Source organism: Aegilops tauschii, chromosome 7, assembly GCF_002575655.3.
Source record: "Aegilops tauschii subsp. strangulata cultivar AL8/78 chromosome 7, Aet v6.0, whole genome shotgun sequence".
Taxonomy (NCBI): domain Eukaryota; kingdom Viridiplantae; phylum Streptophyta; class Magnoliopsida; order Poales; family Poaceae; genus Aegilops; species Aegilops tauschii.
This window is the reverse complement of record NC_053041.3, coordinates 577,555,811-577,575,215: the sequence shown is the minus strand read 5'-3', so window position 1 is coordinate 577,575,215 and position 19,405 is coordinate 577,555,811. Positions and strand designations below refer to the sequence as shown.

The following is a 19,405-nucleotide window of genomic DNA, read 5'->3' as shown; positions in this document are numbered from 1 at the left end:
TAATGGCTCAAAGTATTATTCAAATCTAGATATGAATGGTCGAATGGCTGGAAATTTGCTAAAAAAAGTACTTACCACTCGAAATCCCACATGTCATCCAACTTAAAGCAAAAGGGTCCCGCATGTCATGAGAGTCAGTGGAACGTTAAACTGTGTGGAATCCCCCAAAGCCGAGTCGTCTTCTCCGAAAGCTCCGAATAGCCATGGCCTGCAGCCTGCTCCTGCGAGCGACAGCGCCGGCCCGCCGCCTCTTCCAAGCCGCACGGCCGACGCGTGGAGAAGAATGTGCCGCTGCACGGAGCCGAATCGTCCTCGCCGTCCCGCCGCCCGCCGCGTCCGCGCCGCCGTCACCTCGAGGCTCTAGCACCCGCAGGCCTGCGCCAGGTTAGCCACCGAACCCGAATTCGAACCCCCCATCTCTCAGCTTCCGCAATCCAGAAACCGTGGAGCCCAGCAATAATGTGCAGGCAGGGCTGAACGCCACCGCCCACCGCTACGGCACGTCGGCACCTACTCACCGCACAGTCAGCTACAGCACGCGCACCCGCTCCACGACGTTCTTCACGGTTCACACAACCCACTAGCTGCTGGCCGCGCATATATGTGGCGTGGCGTGCGCGCTAACAAACTGCCTAACAGATCGGGCCGGACAAGTCAGATCGAGTCGGCCAGCCAGCTTCTCCACGTCCACGCGCGGGGAAGCGATGGCGGACGGCATGGAGGCGCCACACGTCGTGGAGGACTGCCGCGGCGTGCTGCAGGTGCTCAGCGACGGGACGACCGTGCGCTCCGCCGCGGCGCCGTACACGGTGGAGGACCGCGACGACGGGCGCGTCGAGTGGAGGGACGCCGTGTACCACCCGGCCCACGGCCTCGGCGTGCGCATGTACAGGCCGGCGCGACGGGAAGCGGAGGGACGGCTGCCGGTGCTGGCCTACTTCCACGGCGGCGGCTTCTGCATCGGCAGCCGCGCCTGGCCCTCCGTGCACGCCTGCTGCCTCCGCTTCGCCCACGAGCTCCCCGCCCTCGTGCTCTCCTTCGACTACCGCCTCGCGCCCGAGCACCGCCTCCCGGCCGCCCACCAGGACGCCGCCGACGCCCTCGCCTGGCTCCGCGACCGCCTCGCCCCCGGCCCTGCTGATGGATCTGGGTCAGACGGGGACGTCCAAGCCTGGCTCGCCGACTCCGGCGCCGACCCGGGCAGGCTCTTCGTGTCGGGCGACTCCGCCGGCGCCAACATCGCGCACCACATGGCCGCGCGGTTCGGCGCGGCGGGGCTCGACCCCGTGAAGACAGCCGGGTACGTCCTCATCATGCCGGCGTTCACCTCGGAGGCGCCGACGCAGTCCGAGCTGGGCTCGCGGGGCAGCGCGTTCCTGAGCCGGGACGTGGCCGAGCGGTACAACCGGCTCGCCCTGCCGGCCGGCGCCAACAAGGACTACCCGCTGATGAACCCGCTCGGGCCGGACAGCCCGGGCCTGGGACTCGTGGGCGGCCGCGTGCTCGTCGTCGTCGGCGGCGACGACATGCTCAAGGACAACCAGGTCCGGTACGTGGAGCGGATGAAGGCCGCGGGGAACGACGTCGAGCTCGCACTGTTCGCGGGCATGGAGCACGGCTTCTTTTCCAGGGACCCATGGTCGGAGACCAGCGGCGAGGTCGTGCGAGTCGTCGGCCGGTTCATGGGCAGAGACGCAGCCGATTCAACCGGCGCCGACGGTCAGGACTAAGTAGTGATTAGTCTGCTAGTGATCTAGAGTAGTATTCAGCATGCAATGAGTGCTATAGAGGAAAATATCAGGTGATACAGTACTATTTAGATGCTCCATGCTACGAATTCGAAAATTTCAAATTTAAATGTTTTGGAAAAATTGCATCCCCGCAAAAAGTGCCTCTACAAAACGCCAGCGTTCCCGTATCTCCTACTATGTAGAGAGACGATCCAAGGGCGATCTTCGTTCCCCCCTTGGCCGCCGACAAACCTGTGGGTTCCCTCCCACTCTGCCGGCCACTCCGACGGCGGGAGGGTGGGGAAACCCTGGATCTTCGTTTTGGCGTGTACATAGGGAGTATGGAGTCGTGTGTGTGTGTGGCTTCGTCGTTATGTAAGAGGTGGCGGCAGGGTCTGCGTTTGTGTTCCCCGAGCTTTCATTTCCTCTCGATGTGGCGGTGAGGTCAGGTTTTCAGTTTTTGGCCGGCAAGGCGGCGACAACGGTCAAGATGTTGTATTTGTGTCGGGGCTCTTCCCCCGCCCCGTTGGCATAGTTTCCGGCGCCGACGAAGAGCCCTGTGGTTGCTTGTTCATGGGCGGCCCCAGTTCTTTCTTCCCCTTCGTCTTCGGCAAGGGAGATTTGGAGAAGTTTCTGGTGATTCCAACTTTGAAGTTGGCGTGGGGTTCCATTTGGGCCTTGGATGGAAGACTTCCGTCTGCCAAATAGTCGGATTGTTGTATCCAAGGGTAAGCCGGCTCCAGGAAGGAGCGGTGGCATCGGCGGCGACGACGACGCGCTCTCTTCCCGCGACGGTGTGTGTGGTGGGTTGGTTCCCAAGGACCTGGATGTAATTTCTATCTTTGTTAGGGTATGTTGTATCACTAGACTTCTCTAATATAGTTCTGGGGTCCTTTTCGCAAAGAAAATATTCAAAACATTCTAAGAAAAATCATGAATGCTCACAGCATATGTGTTTAAAACCCCTAGAATATTCAGATCCAAATTCAATATACATATTGAGAAACAAAAAGACAAATCCATGTATGAATAGTATAGTTTTTCACACCATTCATTTTTTTGTCTTTATTCACACTATTCACGGTGAATTTGTCATTTTTGTTTCTCTATGTGTACTTTGAATTTGGATCTGAAGATTTTAGCGTTTGTAGACATGTGTTCTGAACATTCACAAATTTTCTTAAGAAAATTAATCATTTAAATTTGTTTCTTTTTCGAATTGATAGCATGAGAGCATCTATGTTATGGTATCACCTGATATTCTCCCGGTGCTATTACACGCAGACTTACTATTTAGTGGAAGGTGACATAGATATACTCGGTTATGTGGAGTTTTGATCTTGTGCATAAAAATGTTTTTGCAAATGTAAAAAAATGACAATTTCATATTTGCTATATATGAGACACCTGAAAATAGAATTCATATCAGCCGAATTGAGTGTTAGAGCCCGAAGCTGACGAAGCTCAGCAAAGTGCGGGGACAATGTCTAGGGCTCGCACGGGAACGACCCGAAGCCCGTGAGACGTCCCAGGCAGAGGGGGCGGAGGTTGATTGATCTGGGTGCCCCTAGGGGACGGGGCTATTGATGCCGGAGAAGAACATGAGGTGTGAGTGCTTAGTGCGATGGCATGAGCAGTGATTCAGGGGAGGACGAGCGCGGCGTGGTGAGCATGGTAACGCCTCGGCCGCGGAAGGTGAGAGTAGGCAGTTAGGACGGCGTTGGTTGGAAGAAGAACAACATGAGGGCAATTGTGGCCGTTGGATGAAGATCCAACAATCCGGAAAATCAACGGGCATGTTTTATTTTCTAGTAGCTAATATATCAGACAAATAGGTTGTCCCAAAAAGCTTAGACATGTACCTGTTCATCTCTAAATATTATCCGTAAATGTTTCGGGGTCCAAATAATTTGACCTCCGATAACAATGGTCTAGCGCTAAATTGGCACTTTGAACCGCCGATTTTCCTTTTACCAGCGTGACACAACTGCTCTTGCCAAGCATGCTTTTGACACAGACATGCACGAATAAATCAGTTTGTTTTATAAAAAAGAATGTGTTTTTACTGTTCGTCTGCATAGCTAAACGTGATCTCTCTTGGCGTGCGAGCCTCGTGCGAGAGAGCGTGATGACCGATGACTCGGCGCCGGCGAAGCGATATGCACGCCACGCCGGAACGAGCCCCTTCCCACCTGCTGCACGGCTCGTCCCCTCCTCTCTCCACCCGTCTCCCCCACCCACCGGTGAAGGCAAGCTCCCGCTTCTTCTTCCGTCCCAATCGCGAGATTGGGTGAGTGACCGCGCTTCCGCCGTGCCGTTCGCCGAATCCCAGGCTGACAGAGTGAGTGGATCCGGTGCCGCGCCTCGCTTGGATCATCGTTCCACGACGCGCGGATCCATCGAACCTGACTGATGTTATCCGCTCTCTGTTTCCTGCAGCGAACAGTCCGGATTCAGGGCTCCACTGATACCTGATAGAATCAGCGAGCGAGCATGGGTGGTGTTGGATGGAGGAGACTTGGCTCCAAGCTGCGGCAGAGATGGGGCTGGGAGAGCCGCCTCCGCGCCCGGGGCTTCTCTTCCGCTCCTGCCGCTCCACCTCCACCCCACATGGAGGTTTCTTTCCTCTTATGTTCATCTTGCGTTCTTGCCTGCAGTATCCACATCCGAATGCTTAGCCACTTCCTCTCTGCTTGTATCACCTGAAACTTGAGTCGAGCAGAGCTTAGTTGAAATAAATAAATTTGGAAGGAGCTTTGATCTTTGGTCAATGCATCCTTCTGATTTAGGACAGGCACAGACAGTGTATATTGCTTCCTTTGTTTATGATTATGAGGTGTTGACATGCTTTGCAGAGTGTTGGATTCATAGGGCTTGGAAACATGGGCTCCCACATGGCAAGGAACCTGGTGAGGGCTGGATACAGAGTGTCAGTTCATGATATGTGAGTGAGCCCTTCTTGCCAACTTCCACTTTTTTGTGGTCCAATGTTCATCCATCTATTCCCTGTTCAAAATTGGTTTGCTTATACCAATTATATACACATTGATTCTATCATGTTCAGCAATGAGGATGCCATGAACAAGTTCTCGGACGATGGAATTCCCACGAAACGGTCGCCGCTTGAAGTGTCCGAGTCGAGCGATGTCGTAATCACCATGCTACCTTCCTCTGCACATGTAAGTTGGTTTAGTTTTCTTTATGAGAAATTGGTGATTCACAAGCACTAGCTGTAACTTGAGTTATACCGAACTCCGTTACCAAATCAAATGCTTAGTGCTACAAGGCTCTTTTCAGGTCTTAGATGTATACAGTGGAGGGAACGGCTTGCTCGGTAATGGGGGGCACCTTGGACCGTGGTTATACATAGATTCATCTACAGTTGATCCTCAGACATCAAGAACGATATCTACGGACATGTCAAGATGCAGTTTAAAGGAAAGGAAAGGTTATGATCTGCCATCATACAGAATCACCATTTGAGATTAGTAGTTGGAAACCTGAATACTTCAGTGTACACCTGGAAAAGATGAAATCATCAACAGTCTTCACTGTATTTTTATCTGTCCCCGGCAACAATTAATACTAGAAATGTATCTGCACATTTGAGTTATGAATGTGTGCCTCTTCTGTATCTTCAGGTTACGCCGAAAAACCGATGATGCTGGATGCTCCTGTCTCCGGAGGTGTTCCTGCCGCAGAAGCTGGGACACTGACTTTCATGGTACCATTCCTTGCTTCGCAGAACTTATTGTTACCGTCAGAAAATACAGAGACTTTGTTGGTGAAAAACTAGTATTACATACAAGGGCTTGTGTCTTACTTTGGTGCAAAGGAATGATATATAGGTGGGTGGTTTAGAAGAAACATACATAGCAGCAAAGCCGTTACTTCTCGCAATGGGCAAAAAGCTGATCTACTGCGGCGGGGCTGGAAATGGCTCGGTAAGTTTGGTTTACTCCAGCTCTTGACTGAGACTTCTTTATATAATTATTCATGCACAGATGATTCAGGCTCACTTTTGATATGTACTTTTAAGGCTGCAAAGATTTGTAACAATACGGCCATGGCTATCAGCATGCTTGGAGTCTCTGAGGCCTTTGCTCTTGGTCAGAATCTTGGGATCAAAGCAAGCACTCTCACAGATATATTCAATTGCTCTAGCGCCCGATGCTGGAGTAGGTATTATCTCCTTATCACTTTATTGTTGCTTGAGAGGCATTAATATGGTCTTAGCTTGTTCAAACGTTAAATTATGGTGATGGACCGTAATTTTCTATTCAGGTGTAAATGTGTAGTGACATTTTTTTTTACTGAAAATTCTCATCTTCAGCTTATGCCTTATAAGTTGAATGATCTAAAGTTTATAATTTTTTACGCTCCTTTTGGGGCTAATTCCAAACAGTGACACATATAACCCAGTTCCTGGGGTAATGGCGGGAGTGCCATCGGCGAGGAATTATGATGGTGGTTTCACCTCCAAACTAATGGTATGATTCAAATGCGACGCAAAATGTTCTGTTCGTCAAATATTTTATATAAATAGATTGCTTGGTAAAAGAACATTCGTCTCAAATCCTGTAATCACACGAACATATTTTGTAATGGTTTTCCTTAGCAAATTAAGAATAAAAGAATGTAAACCAACTGCACAGGATTATCATATTAAACAGAGCTCAAACTTCATAGTTTCCGTTCCTCATTTCCTCTGCAGGCTAAAGATTTGGATTTGGCCATGGCCTCTGCATCTGGAGTTGGCTTCAAATGTCCCATGGGTTCTGAAGCACTTGACATGTACGATCATTAACAGAAAAAAGTTACTAAAAACCTTACATTTCACCTCTTCTTTTGCTGCATCACTAATCACTAGTTTCTGCAGTTACCGGAAGTTATGTGACGAGGGCTGTGAATTCAAGGACTTTTCATGCGCGTTTCGCCACTTTTACACGGGGAAGGATGAGAAGTGATCCTGTAGTCATCCCAGCAAACTTGTCGCCGGTTTAAATAAAACAATAATGTCCTCCAATTGATTGAATTTAGTTGTTAGTTAAACAGTGCCCAGACAAGGTTGGAGTCTTCTTTGTACATATTGTTAGTTCGGTTTGCTTCTCGGCAACCAAGTTTCCAGATTGTCTTCCTGTTTTGGAAAATAAATCGAGGTGTCGATCTGCATCTCTTACTCCATTTTTGTCTGCTTGGACTCTGTTCATAAAGTTCACCCATACCCTTGCAAAAAGCTGACATAAAGTGGACCTTTAATTTAGGTGAATTAAGCGGCTAGGCAAAGTGTAAAACTGATCTATCAGAAGGCCCCTGCGTCGGGCGACTCGGTTGGATCCAAACCCTAGTCGCCGGGGGCACCATCTCCTCTCTCCCTTCCTTGCGTCGCCGCCGGGCTAAGCCCAGGCGGCCGACGGCGGTGGCGGAGGCTCTCCTCACTTCCCTACATCGGTGGGTGGTGCGGAACCTCCCGGTGCGTGGAGGGATCACCAAGATCCGGGCCAGGGTGGCGCTCGGCTGACTCCCGGCAATGGCTTGGACGGCGGCATGGGTCACAGGGCGGCGGATCTCATCGCTCTAGTCCTCATGGAGAACTCTGGTCCTGGGGCGGTGGCCCATTAGGTGTGGCGGCGACGTCCTCGACTAGAGGTGCTCGCGGGTGGTGGATGGACGGCTTCTTGACCGCATGGGCCGTGAGTTGCCGGTGGATCTCCTCTCCGCCGCATCCTCTCTCCCGCTGCACCTGGTGGCTTGCGGTCTCGGCCGCCGGGCTCGGTGTGTTGGAGGGGGCTGGTAGAGGTGGTTTCGGACTGAAGGAAACTCTGGATGGCCCGCTCGTCCCGATGGTGGCGACGACCAAGGTCGTCGTTTTCCTTCTTGCAGGCGCCATCGAGGCCCCTCCACTCCGGCCGGACCCCATGCCCGGGTGAAGACCCAAAGTCTCCTCGGATTGGGCGGCGGCGGCACTACGTGTGTCGTGCTCTTCTTGGAGGCGCCGCCTGGGGTGTTCGAGTGCTCGGTTAGTGGAACTGCGGGCGGAGGGGATGGGACCAGTGGCAGCAGGTGGTGCTCGCGAAGGTGGAGTGGCGTGGCATCTAGCGCGTTGATAACGGCGGGTCTCAGCGGCATTGGGTAGCAGGTCTCGACGATGGACACGTGTTGATGGACACACGCATGATGGTGGCGTTGCCTGGCGTCAACGGAAGTTGGGCCTAGCAAGGCCTATGTACTGGTCTCTCCTGAAGATGGGACATTGGAAGATGGCGGCGGCGGATTCTAGAGTGTGTGCATGCGATGCGCGCTGAGTGTTTGTTGTATGGGTTGGTGCTCGGCTCACCATGGGGCAACCTGGTGAGGCCACCGGATTAGACGAGGTGCGTGGATGCGCCAAGGCATTCCATCGGACTTATAGGTGTAGCGATTGAGGTCACGAGGAAGGTGGCTTTGGGTTGATCCATGTATCTGCTTTGTCATACTCTATTCAATAATTTAATAAAGATGGCTTTGTGCTTCGCTTGATGAAGAGGTCAGGTAATTCTTCTTTTTGTTTTTTTTTAACTCCACTGTAGAATGTTCAAAACAGAGCTCGGGCACATATGGTCTGCAAGAAACAGTAAAAAAAAGAAGCAAAGTAAAGTAAAGATTGAAAATCTGATTTTTTTACACAACAAGCATGTTGGTGTCTTCTACTCCCTTCGTCCCATAATATAAGAACGTTTTTGACACTAGTCTAGTGTTAAAAACGTTCTTATATTATGGAATGGAGGGAGTACTTGCGTGTGTAAAGAAACGACATGTGTGATGATCTTGGAAAAAATTCCAAAAATCGGTGCTCTAAAAACCGCTTTACATGTCTTTCTCCCTAACGTCTCCCCAACGCAACGCAAATGCTTTCTTCCTCTCGGCTCGGCGCCCCTTGAGCATTCTGGAAGTGCCTGGTGAGTGATTGGCCTGGTGATTGACCCTGGCAACTTGCTTAGCCTAGATTATGACCCGGACAATTTGCACGCTCGGAAGGAATTGCCTGGCGTTCAAGTGAAGCCGCCTCAATCAATGTCTTCCAGCCTTGTTGACCATATGAGCATGTAATAATGCTAGTAAACTATTCAATGCTTTCACATGCCATAGTAAAATAATCATAATCATGGGCAGACTCATTAGAAAAATAATATAAACTACTCCCTCTGTTCCATAATGTAAGACGTTTTTTGACACTGTTGTAGTGTTAAAAAACATCTTATATTATGAGACGGAGGGAGTATATATTAAGCTAAAGCCGGATATCATCTTTTTCGCTGCATAAGCGCAGGACACTAACCAATGAAACCCTTGATCACTATATTTCTCAAACCCGAGAGGCGGTGTAACCTCTTTGACATTGGTGAGCCCGTGGTGATGGAGATCGCCGCGACACCTCACCCTTATACCTTTGTGTCTTCATATATTTTTTTGCTCCGTTGAACCTCTTTCTATCGCATATTCTCTCAGATTCAGTGCAAATTATTCTTATCCCATATCAAACAACAGGTGGGTAGCTTTTTGAAATAGAAAGGATTGACGTGAGTGCGATAGTTTGGAGCCAATCATATTTTGTAGTTGTAGATACCTGAACAATTTTTCTTCCTCCGTCTCATAATATAAGAGCGTTTTAGTGTAAAAAATGATCTTATATTATGAGACGGATGGGGTAGATCTTTAATATAAAAATATTACCTCAGTAATCCGTTAGATCCATATATGCTTGTCTCTCTTTTAGCCCAAAAAAGACATATTTATTTATGAAATTTTATAGGTGTGTAGTGAGCATATATTAATTGTGTGTTTCTGTGAAATTTTGATTACACCGATTTTTTCATATCTTGTGAAGAAAGGGGGTTTGGGATCAGGGTTTTATGGCGGCTGCTGTGCAATTACATCACCGGATTACAATTACGGACGATGGGAAGGGCGTATGTGCAAAAACGGATTACCCACTGTAGGAGAAACTCTTCTCTGCTCGAGATCCAACTCCCCCCGACCCCCAGCCGTCACCGGAGAAGCAACGAGATGCACGGCCAGCCTCGCCGGCCGAAGCAGCCGGAGGATGACGCGGCGGCGGCGGCGAAGGCCGCCAAGCTCCGGGAGCTCCAGGTCCAGGTCCTCCACAACCACCACACCTGCACGTAAGCCTCCCCCTCCCCCTCCCGCCCCTCGCTCTAGGGCCCGGCCGAGTCTCTCGCGAGATCGAACTCTGACGAGCCGCTTACCCCACCGCAGCGAGGGGGGATCAGGTCCTCTTGTCGGCTGCTGTAGATTTCGCCCTTCGTTTCCTCGTCATCAGCACGAGGGAGCGAATGCGGCAGAAAGATACAAGATCCAGATTTTAGCCGTCGTGCTTAGTACCACAATGATAAGCCAAGATTTTTGGGTGTCTGGGGTGTGCAGGTACACCGAGGAGGCGCTTGGGCTGAGCTTCAAGCTTCTCGAGATAAACCCGGAGGCCTACACGGCGTGGAACTACAGGAAGCTCGCGCTGCAGCACAACCTCAAGGAGCTTTCTGATCCAGAGGCCATCAAGTCTTCCGTCGATGCCGAGCTCAGAGTGGTATGTGCTGATCTATCGGTTTCGACATTATATCAGATTCTTCTATGTTCTTCAGTAGCGCATTCGCAAGAAATAAAGTCACAACTAGTGGGTAGCTCTTTGTTTTGGGCTCTAGTTGTAGTTGGTTGCTTGGCGATCTTCAGTTGTGGGATTTGAAATTTTGAAGGTGGAGCTTGCTCTGAGGCAGAACCCAAAGTCCTATGGAGCGTGGTATCATCGCAAGTGGTTGTTAAATCAAAAGCTTGCCCCTGTGGATTTCAAGCGTGAATATGGCCTCTTGGATAAGCTATTAAAGGTGGATGCGAGGAATTTCCACGGATGGAATTACCGCAGGTAAAATTATTGTTGTTAGCAGTTAATACTAAGATGGTGCTTGGACTGATTTCCACACTTCACAGGTTCCTTGCAAAATTTATGGGGGTGCCAGAAGAGAAAGAGCTTCAGTACACAATGGATAAGATCAGTGAGAATTTCAGTAATTACTCAGCATGGCATAATCGTAGGTATGTAATTGTTCTGATCTAGATGCTCTTCCCAGAATTCCATTTGGTGCCTGAATGAGAATTCATCAATTTAAGCTACCCTAAATCATTTTTTTTCCGTGTAGTGAGAGATGCACAACTGCATTGGCAACTGGACTGATATTTGATCCATAGAAATTTCAGTGAATTTGATGTAAACTAGCAAAGGATAACCTGAGGACTTAGTTTCTTATGATTCAGGCTGAATTGAAGATGCTTACTCTGTTTAACTAGTTTCACACTTTTTGAGTAATGTGTATATTGTATTATCTCAAGTTTTGATGATTACTTTTTATGATATGTTGAGTTGTGTGCTATAATATCTCACGTGTTGTATTGCAGTATACTTCTGTCCAATCTGCTAATCCAACGAAGTGAAGGTTTTGAGTCAAAGGAGAAGATCTTCTCAGAGGAGTTTGAACTTGTAATTCAGGCACTGTTTACAGACCCTGGTGACCAAAGTGGATGGTTCTATCACCTCTGGCTTTTAGCTCAGACATCTACCCCTGATAACCCACAGCTGATTTCATCTTGGCCTTCTAATGGTGCAAAGCTCAGTTTATTTCCGACCAGGAAAAATGGGGACCAGAACATGGTGTCTTCCCCGAGCTCCATTTGTTGTTACTCTCTGAAGGAAGGGATTATACCCATTGTGCTTTATTTCAATGATCCCGTCAAAGGATTAAATCCATCAAATGTGAAGTTAAATTCTGATTTTGTGTTTGATAAGGATCTTCAGTGGAGACCCCTCGTGATAACCGACTCCGGTTATTCTAATTGTTGGGCCACATATCTTGAAATTAGAAACAAAGATTGTAGCACTTCACAGCAATTTTCTGTTGAAGTAAGCATACCCTGCTCGGATGATATCATGTCAAGAAGTGGCTCTCACTGCAATTGCCCTGTACATTTTACATTTACCGTTGAACTGGGCAACAATAATGATGAAGCACATGATATCGATTTGTTTCATGACCCAATCTCCTGGAGTAGCTCAGAATCATTCCAGTCTCATGGGAAACCCAGTTGTGTCGCTTTTGATCAGCTAAATATCACCAGTGCCTTGGTTCAAGAGGAGTCAAGATGGAATTTGGATAGACTATCTGATGAAATCGACCTTTTCAGAGATTTACCTGATGAGAATAGGTTAGGCTCTGCATTACCTTTTTCATCAGCTGATTAATGCATTTGACCTCCATTTTCACATCATACTCTCTTCCACAGTAAATTTGCCAAATTGACACTAGCACGGCTATTGCTTGCTTGCGCTGCAATAAAGTCCCGCGGAAGTTCTTTGATTGAAAGGAAGGGATATTGCGAAGAGGCGCTAGGGTTCTTCAGTGACTTGATTAATTTGGATCCTTCTCATAAAAGATATTATGAAGATGAGCGGAGCTTAGTCCTAATGGATCAGGTAACATGGAAAATGTTTGAACACAGTTTGCTTAATAGAAGATCTAGACAATTTAGTATTGCTCAGCTTACTTGGTTCTTATGAAAAATAATGGAAGCTTCTAATATTTGTGGAATCGTGTACCTCAAAACATTCATTTCACCATTTTGACAATTTTAGATTCATTGTTGTTTACAAGTTCTTTTATCCCACATGTAGTTAAGGCCTTTCTTTTTTCGCACTTATAATAATGAGGCTGTAATGTTAAATAAGTGCAAATTGCACCTTTAGCAACCTTATTGTGCTAAACCCAATTAATCAATGTATATTCTTATCATCTGCATAGTTCTTGAAAGCATTTAGTAATCCAGGTAAACTAATTCACACTTTGATCTGGTGATACTTTGAGCTTATCAAAATTTGAATTAACCGTGTGATATTTGTAACACCTTTTGGGACTATGGTCAATCAAGTTAGAAAGATAATAGTGCCAATGGAAATGGTGGAGTTTGATTAGTTTGCATTTTGCAGTAAAAGATGGTCTGTTCATGTTATTATATCATTTAATGAATCTTATTTTGTAGCTATCTAACTTTTCCTTTTGTTGCAGCTAACATGTGACATGGAGACTTTCATGAAGTACTGTTCAGTCCAAGTTAGATCAAATTCAGCTACATTAAACCATGTGCAACTTTGCAGATTGTCTTTAACACGCATTGGATTTACTGAACGCATGTTGTGGGTTCAAATGCTGGACCTAAGCCATAATAAGCTCAGATCCATTGAAGGTCAGATATTAAAATCTTATAACTCTGGTCTGTACTTTAGAGGCATTTTTTATACTTATCAGTTTAGTGTTACTATGGCACCTGGAAAGCAAACACAATTTACAGTTGCATTAAGCTAATAGCTACCGCCAAAGATAAATTGCTTGAGTTAGAAGCTGGTATCTGATGAATAATCTTCACGGTGCAATGTCTACAAGAAACTAAATTCTTGACCTTTTCAGGTTTGGAGGCCTTGCAGCAGCTTGTGTGCCTGAACATCAGCAACAACCAGATCAGCAGTTTCACGTCACTCGAACCCCTGACCAAGATAGTTTCCTTGAAAGCGTTGGATTTGTCTTTCAATGAGATTGGAGCTCACCCGATCGACACGACACGGTACATGTGTTCATCCCCGTTTTCACACAAAGTCGAACGGTGTGAAGCCTTCGTGGAGTGCCGAAAGAAAAGCGTCAACGTGGAGGAGTTCTGGGACGCCATACTCTTCTTCAAATCCGTGAACCTGGTGCAGCTTGACATCAAGGGAAATGCGGTCGCCGACAAGGATAGCTTCGTGACTGTTGTGACGACGCTCAGCCCTTCTCTGAAGTGGCTTGACGGCACATGTATCCATTAGCTGTTCGTTAGAGGATGGAACTTGGATAGGATGTTGAAAGTAAACACTGTACACTTATATTTTACCTCGCAGCCATTTTCTGCCTCGTGTATTACAGCTCGTTAGGCAGCTCTGAGAGACGAACACGAGCATTGCACTAGTTTAACCACGGTGCGACTCTTTTCAGAATCGTATTTATTATCTGCCTTGGGCATTTGCCAGTTACCACTAATCTATTGCCAGCAGAATGAAAAATAAACTAGAGATATACTTCCACATAAACAAACATTATAAAAATAAAATTTATTTTGGCCGTGCAGTCTTGTACTCCCTCCGTTCCTAAATACTTGTCTTTCTAGGCATTTCAACAAGTGACTACATACGGAGTAAAATGAGTGAATCTACACTCTAAAATATGTCTACATACATCCGTATGTGATAGTCATTTGAAATGCCTAGAAAGACAAGTATTTAGGAACGGAGGGAGTATATGTCTCAGCCATTGCGATTTCACTTTGACGACTTTACAAAAGTTACGGTATGAACTTGTATGTCATCGGTTACCATTTTTTTGTTTTATAAATCTTGGAGTGTATCGAAACAAAACTCAAAATCTTGATTGAAGAGCCAACAAGTGATGCCGAAAGAAGATTTAAGCAGGAGTAGCATTTGAGGTGAAACAACAACAAAAGAAAATGCAGGGAAACTCCAATATGACAGAATTTGGTTAGAAATAGTCACAGCAGGAAGGTTTCCAGTCTCCAGACACAGCTTCATCTAAGTTACACAGCTTGAGAAACCAGAAGAAAGAATTTAGAAGCATCCTTCACTGTTCAGGGACAGCAGGGACATATGCTCTTTTGGTGGTATTTTAACCACATTGCAATTACTTCCTCTGTAAACAAATATAAGATGTTTTAGATCACTAAAACAATGACCCAAAACGTCTTATATTTATTTACAGAGGGAGTACTTTTAGAATCGTACTACCATGGGCATTTCGCTAGTTACCACGAACCTTCACAGCAGAGGACTGAAAAATTAACGAAAAACACTAGTATTTACATAAAACATCGAAACAAATTTTCTGTCTGTGTTGTGCAATCCTGTATGCATCATCAGCATCAGGATTGCATCAGCCAGAGTAATTTCACTTGATCACTTTATGAAAGTTATGGTATGAGCTTGTATGTCATCAGTTACTGAATTTGTGTACAAAATCTTGTTGATTGAAGAACTCACAGCCAGTGACACTGATTGATGAATACCAGCTTCTAGCTGAAATAACAAAAAAAAATATGCAGGGTAACTCCAATATGGCACAACTGATTACAAATAAAAGTGACAGTAAGGTCTCCAGGCACAGATTCATCGACGCCACATAGCTTGAGAAACCAGAAGAAGAAAGAAATCAGAAGCATCCTTCACTTGCACAGGGACAGCAGGGCCATCTGCTCTTCGATGAAGCAGTCGACATGGCAGGACGAGCGGCAGGACGCCGGGATCAGGATGAGCCCGAGGCACCGCTCCTCCTTCGGCGCCGACGGGGATGAGCGGCGCGCGCTGCGGTACTCCACCGCGTCCTGCAGGATTATGTTCCCCTGCTTGTCGACGCAGTGGAACAGCCCCAGGAAGTAGCGGCCGTCGTTCACCCCGACCAGCATCCTCCGGAACAGCAGCTTCCGCAGCGTCGCGACGTGCTGCGAGCCGCTGCTGGTGGCGTCCATGGGCGCGGCCGAGCTGTTGAGGTGAGGGTCTCCTGCGGTGGAGGGGATCAGTTGGCCGTCAGACGGTCCTTCCATTGCCCCCCTCCCTGTGCTGGACTGGGGAGCGGGATCCTGCACGTACGGGTGGTCGTCAGATGGAGCCCCTGAAATCCGGTCAGCGAATCGCCGCCGCTGCGCCGCAGCCGCTGGGGTTTGGCGAAGGGCGGGAGAGGGCGGAGTGAAGGGCGAACGGGGAACGATGTGACGCGAAGCCTTGGATTGGGGAGTGCGAGGGACTCACCTGAGCAGCGGAACGAAGGGTGAGGAAGGTGGCGACGCGCCGCGAGCGGCCGCCGGGGTCGAAGCGTGTGCAGGCGGAAGGAGGAAGCACGGCGGCTCCGGTTGATGGAGATCGGAGGATGGATGGGAAGGAAAGGGGACGATACGGGCGGACGCATGGGCCTTGTGGGCTACTAAAAATCACGAGGCGGAGTCCGGATGTATGTCTCAAAAAAAAAAGTTTTGATCGTGGTCAAAACTTGAGTAAAACTAGTAATAATGTAAATGCAATGTACGTTTATATTAGGTAGGATATTAGTTGCACGTTATATTAGGTAAGATATATCCGTTGCACGTTGGTATTTTGTAAGATATCAATTACTTTTTTCGTGAGAATGGTAGGATATTAATTACATGGCAGATTTCATGGGATAACATTGAGTCAAAACGTGTTTATAACCAATGGCAGTGGTAGATAATTAGAGCGTTAAACATGTTTGGTGCTCAACATTGGAGCGATTTGAACCGCTAGATAACATAATTTGATGGTCGAGATGGTTTGGATTTGGCCCTTTGGGTCTTTTTATATTGGTATAGATATAAATATAGATATAGATAGATGCATCGGAAGTCACTGAATTTGCGTCGTGTGCTCACTTTGGTCACTGTACTTAGAAGTTCATCCATTATGGTCCATTATATACAATAAGATGTGATTATACGGTCACTATGCCGGGTATTGAGCTCGTACGTGCCGCTGTTGACCACTGTTGACCAGTCGATCGTGCCAGCTGGCAGGAAGCGGCCGCCCGCGGGTCGTATTTGCACAAAACCCCATGTGTCCTTGGAAATGGACCAAATCCCCTTGCCTTTTCGTCTTCAATCTCACCGAAGTAGGGTGCGGCGCAGGGGAAAGGGAGGTGATCGTCGCTGGCGTCGGCTCATCGCTGTCGGACAGGAAGGGAGGGTCGAGACGCACTGTTCGTCAACCCCTGTTCATCGAGGGGGGGGGGGGAGGGGGCGCAGAGGCGTGGCGGCAATGGCCCTTGTTCGTCGCCCTGACGGCGCGCTGCCCCCAAACTACAGTAAGCCCCAAACTTTCCCCTCAAGTCTTGGATTCTTGGGATGTTAATCTCCAATATTTTGTTTGGGCATCAACAATGTTGAGTTAGTTTGATAGAGTCGCCTGCATTGCAGTCGATATTTCGCTAGGCTAGGGTTTTGCGCCTGATTTGGGGGTTCAAAGTAGGGTTTTTGTTGTGTAGTTGATTCTAACGATTTTGTACTTCTTTTAAATGGAAACAATTTGTTTGGGCATCATCAATTTTGAGTTAGTTATGTAGGATTGCTCGCATTGGAGTTTTGACTCCGCTAGGGTTTGGGGTTTTGATTTGGGGGTTTCGAAATAGAGTTTTTGGTGTATAAAGGTGGTGCCTTGTAGATGATTTTGATACTTGTGTACATGTTTTATTGTTGCTAGGCGACGGAGCAAAAAAATCTGTTCAGGTCAACCATGGTGGATATTTGCTTGGACGTGGTAGCAACTGTTCTTATGTGAATGCCCATGTTGTGTGGTATGATAAACTAGATGATGTGACATGGTCTCCAAATATGGTTGAGAACTTAGTGGAGGAGATTGGGTGGGAGATGACATGCAGATTAAAGGTGTATTACTTGATTCCTATCATGTCAATCAAGCGGAATGGTTTGAGAGAATCAGAGGAGATGCAGACATTGATGAGATGCTGCCATTTCTGTCTCTTGGTCACAACTCATTCAGTCTCTATTTGGACCATGATAACAGCTTGGATGCAGACCTTACTGAGGATGATCTAGTGAATTTCCCAATAACTCACCTGCCTCCAGTGTTCAGTCCTACAAAGGCAAGTAACAATGAACCAGAAATGACTGAAGAAGCACATGTTCAAGCAGAGCATGATGTATATGAAAATGAAGAAGAAGCGCATCCTATTCCTATACACGTAATTTACCTATAGAGTCCATCAGATAATTTCAGTAACTATGTCTTTGCAATGAGAAACTGCTCTGTTGGCAATCATGAAGATGCAAATATGGAAGAGCCATACACTGTTGTGATACAACCACCGCAACTTGAGGTAGCACAGCCACAACTTGAGGTAGCACAACCACAACCTGAGGCAGCAGAACCACAACCCGAGGCATCACAACTAGAGCAAGAAGCTGCGAGTGCTAGAACAAGAAGACAATTCAATTCTTTATATGCAATGGTAGCAGCAGATCCAGATGTTGGCAGTGATTCAGACTTTGATCCTAGTGCCATAGTAGACAGTGGTTATAACATTACTGATGGTGATGATGATCTATATGTAGACAATGTTAACATGGATGAACCTGAGGATAAAGAGGTGAAAGGGAAACATGGAGCTATTAAAGCTAGTGGAAAAGAAAAGAATTTAGACAAAGGAAAAGAGAAAGGTGGAGATAAAGGAAAAGAGAAGCAAGAGGATGAACTATATGAGTTTGAAGGTGATGATTTGTGGCTACCAGATGAATATGATGAAGAAGTGTACACGAAGTTCACGGCTTTTAGGGAAGAGGACCTACACTGTCCTAAATTCCATGATGGCCAAGTTTTTCAAACAATTGAACTGCTCAGGAAAGCCATCAAAGAGTATTGCTCCAAGAATAGAGTTGATGTCAAATTGCCTGTCAATGATAGGAAAAGATTAAAGGCCAAATGTGATGATGATTGTACTTGGTATATGTGTGCCTATTATGATAGCATAACCAAGTGCTACATGGTGAAGAAGTATGTCAATGAACACACCTACACAAAGAAGTGCAATATCAAGGCTTTCATTACTCCATTCACTGCCTGTCGTGGTTTTGTCACGGCAGATGTCCTAGCGAAAGGACTTAGTCGTGGAGCCATCGCTACGGGTTAGCTTAAAGGGGTTAAAGCGGACAAGGGACGCAAGAGAGTTTTATACTAGTTCGGCCCCTTAAGATGAAGGTAAAAGCCTATGTCTAGTTGTGATGGAATTGATGGGGTTTCGATGACCAGGGAGCGAATACGCTTTGCCTGAGTCTCGAGTTGTTGTCTGTTCTCCTTGAACCGCCGCCGGGTCGTCCCCTTATATACATGGGTTGACGCCCGCCGGTTTACAGAATCCCGAGGCCGGCTCATAATCATGTCCGGCTCGGTCTCTGCTACTTCTATCTTACAACACAAGTTTACATATCAATGCCGGTTTATGTCTACAGGCCTTTAAACCGGCTTTGGGCCCTGGGCCTTCATGAAGCGTCACCATCTGTCTTCATGGACTTCAGATACAGATGAACCACTTATGGGGTTAACCCGGCCTCCTGGCCGGTTTACGCCCAGTGGTAATATCCCCAACAATAGGCCCCAGATTGATTTGAACTGGTTCATGTCAATCCTCAATACTTAAGAAAATTTCTTCTTCAACATCTTCACATAATCTTGTAAACCGGCGTGACATCATCTTCTAGGATCATGGTAAACCGCCGTGACGTCACCTGTCATTAACGAGCCTCCGACAATCGAGGCGACAGCTCCACCTCATATCCAAAATTTAGGCTCCTCGATTTTCGTGCCCGACGCTTATCTTTCTGCCCTTATAAATAGGGCCAGGGGGTCTTTCCATTTTCCCCCTCGTGCCTCTTCACCTCGTCCTCTTCCTTACGCTGCCCGACCTTTGGAGCTCCGCCGCCACCGTCGACCTTTGCTTCTGCCTCAACTCCGGCCGCTGCATCACCCTGAACGCACCAGAGAATCGTGGCGCCTCTTCGCTCTTCCATCAGCATCG

The 19,405-nt window shown here is 47.4% G+C and overlaps 4 protein-coding genes across 5 annotated transcripts; 3 read left to right on the top strand and 1 right to left on the bottom strand.

Annotated features, from left to right (window-relative positions):
• Window positions 1-76: 76 nt before the first annotated feature.
• Window positions 77-1,871, top strand: LOC109781404 (strigolactones hydrolase CXE15). The gene is made up of 2 exons (XM_020340006.4): window positions 77-384; window positions 640-1,871. Exons 1-2 carry the CDS (start codon window positions 204-206, stop codon window positions 1,728-1,730), a joined length of 1,272 nt encoding a protein of 423 aa, XP_020195595.1. The 5' UTR covers window positions 77-203; the 3' UTR covers window positions 1,731-1,871.
• A 1,915-nt stretch (window positions 1,872-3,786) lies between these two features.
• On the top strand, window positions 3,787-6,914 carry LOC109781405 (probable 3-hydroxyisobutyrate dehydrogenase, mitochondrial). 2 transcript variants are annotated; one of them, XM_020340007.4, is made up of 11 exons: window positions 3,787-4,071; window positions 4,170-4,346; window positions 4,586-4,674; window positions 4,795-4,909; window positions 5,028-5,178; window positions 5,372-5,454; window positions 5,579-5,674; window positions 5,770-5,912; window positions 6,136-6,220; window positions 6,445-6,524; window positions 6,610-6,914. In XM_020340007.4, exons 2-11 carry the CDS (start codon window positions 4,224-4,226, stop codon window positions 6,695-6,697), a joined length of 1,053 nt encoding a protein of 350 aa, XP_020195596.1. In that variant the 5' UTR covers window positions 3,787-4,071; window positions 4,170-4,223; the 3' UTR covers window positions 6,698-6,914. The 2 variants fall into 2 exon arrangements, with proteins under 2 accessions (XP_020195596.1, XP_020195597.1); XM_020340008.3 differs by having other exon boundaries at window positions 3,808-4,020.
• Window positions 6,915-9,649: 2,735 nt separating this feature from the next.
• LOC109781403 (geranylgeranyl transferase type-2 subunit alpha 1) lies at window positions 9,650-13,833 on the top strand. Its single transcript, XM_020340005.4, has 8 exons — window positions 9,650-9,892; window positions 10,155-10,314; window positions 10,481-10,647; window positions 10,713-10,817; window positions 11,178-11,981; window positions 12,060-12,249; window positions 12,839-13,016; window positions 13,238-13,833. The coding sequence occupies exons 1-8, from the start codon at window positions 9,669-9,671 to the stop codon at window positions 13,627-13,629; spliced, it is 2,220 nt and encodes a 739-aa protein (XP_020195594.2). The 5' UTR covers window positions 9,650-9,668; the 3' UTR covers window positions 13,630-13,833.
• Window positions 13,834-14,770: 937 nt separating this feature from the next.
• Window positions 14,771-15,773, bottom strand: LOC109781396 (uncharacterized). The gene is made up of 2 exons (XM_020340001.3): window positions 15,616-15,773; window positions 14,771-15,446 (listed from the first exon to the last, which is right to left on the bottom strand). Exon 2 carries the CDS (start codon window positions 15,408-15,410, stop codon window positions 15,033-15,035), a length of 378 nt encoding a protein of 125 aa, XP_020195590.1. The 5' UTR covers window positions 15,411-15,446; window positions 15,616-15,773; the 3' UTR covers window positions 14,771-15,032.
• Between the last annotated feature and the right edge of the window lie 3,632 nt (window positions 15,774-19,405).